Source organism: Tiliqua scincoides, chromosome 7 (assembly GCF_035046505.1).
Source record: "Tiliqua scincoides isolate rTilSci1 chromosome 7, rTilSci1.hap2, whole genome shotgun sequence".
Classification (NCBI taxonomy): Eukaryota; Metazoa; Chordata; class Lepidosauria; order Squamata; family Scincidae; genus Tiliqua; species Tiliqua scincoides.
The window spans coordinates 37,005,207-37,009,352 of record NC_089827.1 but is presented as its reverse complement, the minus strand read 5'-3'; the positions used below and the strand labels follow the sequence as shown (position 1 = coordinate 37,009,352).

General features: G+C 43.4%; 1 protein-coding gene across 1 annotated transcript in view; it reads right to left on the bottom strand.

Annotated features, from left to right (window-relative positions):
* The window catches only part of LOC136657133 (solute carrier organic anion transporter family member 1C1-like), a 26,937-nt gene extending 24,692 nt beyond the window's left edge, over window positions 1–2,245 (bottom strand). The window contains exons 1-3 of the mRNA XM_066633780.1: window positions 2,135–2,245; window positions 958–1,099; window positions 712–844 (exon numbers count right to left, since the gene is read on the bottom strand). Coding sequence (XP_066489877.1) covers window positions 712–844; window positions 958–1,099; window positions 2,135–2,245 — 386 coding nt within the window. The remainder of the gene's footprint in view (window positions 1–711; window positions 845–957; window positions 1,100–2,134) is intronic.
* Between the last annotated feature and the right edge of the window lie 1,901 nt (window positions 2,246–4,146).

Genomic DNA, 4,146 nt, shown 5'->3' with positions numbered 1-4,146 from the left:
AAATGAGAAGTTCAGAAAGCAGTATTATGGGTTTTTATTTCATTATCACCATTTCGTCCCACCTCTATTTATGACAGTCATAAGAGGACATACTCTTTTTTCCCTCAAATGGTCAATGGCTTTCACATATATTTTCTCAGTAATCCATACAATCCTCTTGCCAAGTAAACAAATTTTACTATACCCATATTACTGGGAGTCAGGCCTGGTCAAAGTCAAAATACCTAAATTCCACTGGCCCCAATCCTATCCAACTTTCCTGCACTGGTGCAACTGCAATGCAGCCCTGTGGTAAGGGAACAAATGTTCCCATACCTTGAGGAGGCCTCTATGACTGTTTCCCCACTGCAGGACACAGCGCATGCCCCATTGGCATGGCTGTGCTGGCACTGGAAAATTGGATAGGATTGGGGCCACTATCCCTTCTTTTTGAACCATTTTTTTCTTTCCTATCATGTGCTTCCAGGGGCTTGGACCCCCAAGAGGAAGGGGGGAAGAGAAGGAGGCTGTGGCACTGATGGAGCTACCAGCCAAGCCACAAATCAAATCACTACTATGCTGCAATCACACATACATGAAACCTGACCTCAGAACGAATTGGCAATGCTTTGGCCTCTTGTGGATATACATCTGTACCTGCCCACATTATGAAGGGTGCTTCATAATGACAGGCATATAACTAAAATGTAACCAAGGTTGTCATACACTTACCGTCCCATTATGAAATGAGGTACTACTGATATAAATGCTCCAGTGGACATGATGAGACATCCAATAGCAATGGCCTTTGGGCGGTGAACTTTCGGTCCAAGGTAACTCACCAGCACCAGAACCACCAAGTTTCCTAAATAATGAGAAGTGATACAAGAAATGTTGGAAAACAACCACTTTCAATGATGTTTTCACTCCTAAAACCTGATACCTCCCTTCCTGTGTTGCAAAGGGAAATGGGTATACCTATCTCAAAGCTTCCATCAATCACACCAACCACAGATGACGAGATTTCAAACCTTCTCTCAATCTGAGTAGTCATACTCTTCATGTAGCTTCCCGAAAATGCTTTGGCAAAAAAGCAAAATGCCAGCGCTCCAAGAAACATCTATGGAGAAAAAACACAACAACGAAACCACTGAGCTGGCAAAGGAACCACAGTCACTAGATAACTGGAAGACTAGTGCAACGTCTCTGTCATGCACTGCAGAGATAATCAGTATTATGAAATGGAAACTGTGTGACTTGCTGTCCTCCCTCCGCACTGCTGAAAAGGACCAGAGCACAGACATGGGGAGCATTTCACAATGGTGTGGGTTGTTCTGTGGTTTCAAACATAACATTTATATCCTAGCCTTACATGAAATTCCCAGGTTATCCCATCCAGGTTATTGATCAGTTGCACATCCTCTTAGCTCCAGGAATGTTAGCATAAGAACATAAGAAGAGCCTTGCTGGATCAGGCCGAGGGTTCATCTAGTCTAGTTTCCTATATTGCACAGTGGCCCACTTCAGGGGCCATTCAAGACAACATGATACCTCCAACTTTTTGCCACTCCCTTGCATTGGGCATTCAGAGACAGGCTACCTCTAAACTCTGGGGGTTGCATATAGTCATCATGGCTTGTAACCTGTAATGGACATTTCCTCCATAAATCTATGCAATGTTGTTAACATCTAGTGCTCCCAGATTATTCAGTGGACTCTGTTTGTCCTATACATATTAAGACATGAGTTACATTCCACATTCTCCCCTTAGTTAGTTGGCAACCTTCAGTCTCGAAAGACTATGGTATCGCGTTTCATATTATTTACTATTTTTGCAGCGCCATCCATGCAGTGCAATGCAAGCAGAAGGTTCCAGGTAGGGTTGGGAAAGACCCCTACCCAAAACCTTAGAAAGCTGCTGCCAGTTGATGTAGACAATGGTGGACCAATTAGCTGACTCATGTGTTCAGGTGTTCCTAGGCAAAAATAGACAGATCCCTGCCCTCATGGAGCTTAGAACTGAAACAGGCTGTGAGGAATACAACAGAAGAGAAGGGAGAGATAAGGATAGGAAGTGTGTGTGAATACGTACCAAACGAATATTTTTATCACTTTTTTTGCAGAGGAAGTAGAGGAAGAAGACTTTTGTCTTTACCTTTAGCTCTGAAACAGAGGAACAGATTCTTTTTGCTGGGTTGGACCCATGGCTTTTGTCCAAGACTGGTGGGTTGTCTTTAGCTTCCACTGGAGTCATCTTTTCTTCCATGGCGTGGTTGATCTCTAGCTTGGAAAACAGATCCTTATGTCTGGGAAAATACAGAAGCCGCTCCATGAGCTGTTAGGGTTAGGGCTCCTCCTATGTCATCATTTGGATAATTAAAAATTTGGATTCAGATAATTTGGATAATTAAAAATAAAGATTGCAAAAGGGGGCATAATCTTGAGGTTAGATTCATCTTGCCTGAAGTAATTCTTGCCATCCAAGGGGGCTTTTAATTTAGATCTGGGTTGCATATCATCAGCCTTCTAATTAAGTTGTTTGGTAATACTGTGTGGTGTGATTGAACAAGAAAACTTCTCTTGGTTTTACAGATACTGGACATTAAAATAGATCACTGTCTTTTCCCAAGGGAGTATGGCAAAACCATGGTATTGTGGAGTTGATCATTACTATTAAAGCCTATTAATTCAGATTTTTGTCTCACTCAGTTTATATCCTGTATGTTGATGGTCCCACATAAACAATGAATAAATAGATTATAAAATTGGGAGACAACCATCATTTGGATAGTTTGTAGAGCTTCTCTTCCTGACCTAACTTGGTCTAGCCAATGTCAGGGCAATATCACCACTATACAATGCCAGCTTCCTCTTGATTTCTTCTACTTTCACACCTTTCAGTATTACATTTGATCTTATTGCAATAGCTGAAGTTTGATGGGATTTATTTATTCTGAGAAAAAGTGCTGACGCTCACATAGCAACTTGTTCATTACAACGTCTCAGGATGGTGTGTACTCAAGATCAGGCATGTCCTGTGCCCAAGCCATTCACTCTTTCCAACCTTGTTGCCTGTAAATGTGTAGATTTGGATGTGCAAATTTAGCAAATATCATGCGTGTTCACAATTCAGTATCCTGAACTGCCACATTCAGTCCTACCTGAATTTTTTAAAATGATTGTTTAATGATACCAGCATCAAATCTGATAAGTGTGCAGGGAATGTTCACCTTTCAAACAAGGAATGTAACAAATCGTGCTCAAGGCCTCTAAGAACTGCAGCTGAAATGTGGAAAAAATGCACTGTGCTTCTCTTTATCTCCTGCTGATGATTAACTTGTCGGACAAGCTGACCTCTTCAGTCAAGATACATTTTGACTATAGGCATCTGTGTCTTTCCAGTTGTGTATCATTATGTAGACATTTCATTCCTCTCTGTTACAAAATGGCTTGTTTTGCAGGTATCATTGAATTGGAAGAAATGCACCCATATCCTGCTCATGATAAAACATGGCAACATTCAGAGTTTCGCAGATCTCCTCTTCATTTGTCATGAAAAGAGAACATGGTGGAATTCACTGCCATGAGATGCACTGAGGGCTTCTAGCTTTGACGGCTTTAAATATGAATCAACAGTTTCATGGAGGATATGGCTGTCATCACAATAAATACTTGAACCTCCATGTCCAAAAGCAGTATACAGTTCTTCCAAATGGCAGGTCCTGAAGACAAATAGTAGGATATCAACTTCTTGCCCTGCCTGCAAGCTCACCGAGACTAAGGGCCCAATCCTATACAGTGCACACCGGCTTACTGCCAGCGTGCACTGTTGCATTGTGGACCCTAGTGCTGGTGGAGTGCCAATGCTAGCCCAGCGTTGGCTGAGCAAGCACTGGAGCTCCGCTGCTCAGTAGTCGCATGGACCACTGGGCAGCAGAGAGGTAGGTGGGGAGGTGGGGGGAGGTGGGGATGAGGTGCTCGGGGGTGGGGGGAGGCTGGCCTAGGGCAGGGTGGAAGGCATGTAGAAGGTGTGCCGGGTGAGGGAGCAGGGAGGGAGGGAGACGGGACGGGTGGAGCAGCCTGAGCCTCCATTTCAGGCCACTGGCCTGACACAAAGGCTCAATATTCTACACCAACACTTGGGTCGATGTAGAATTGAGCAGCCCC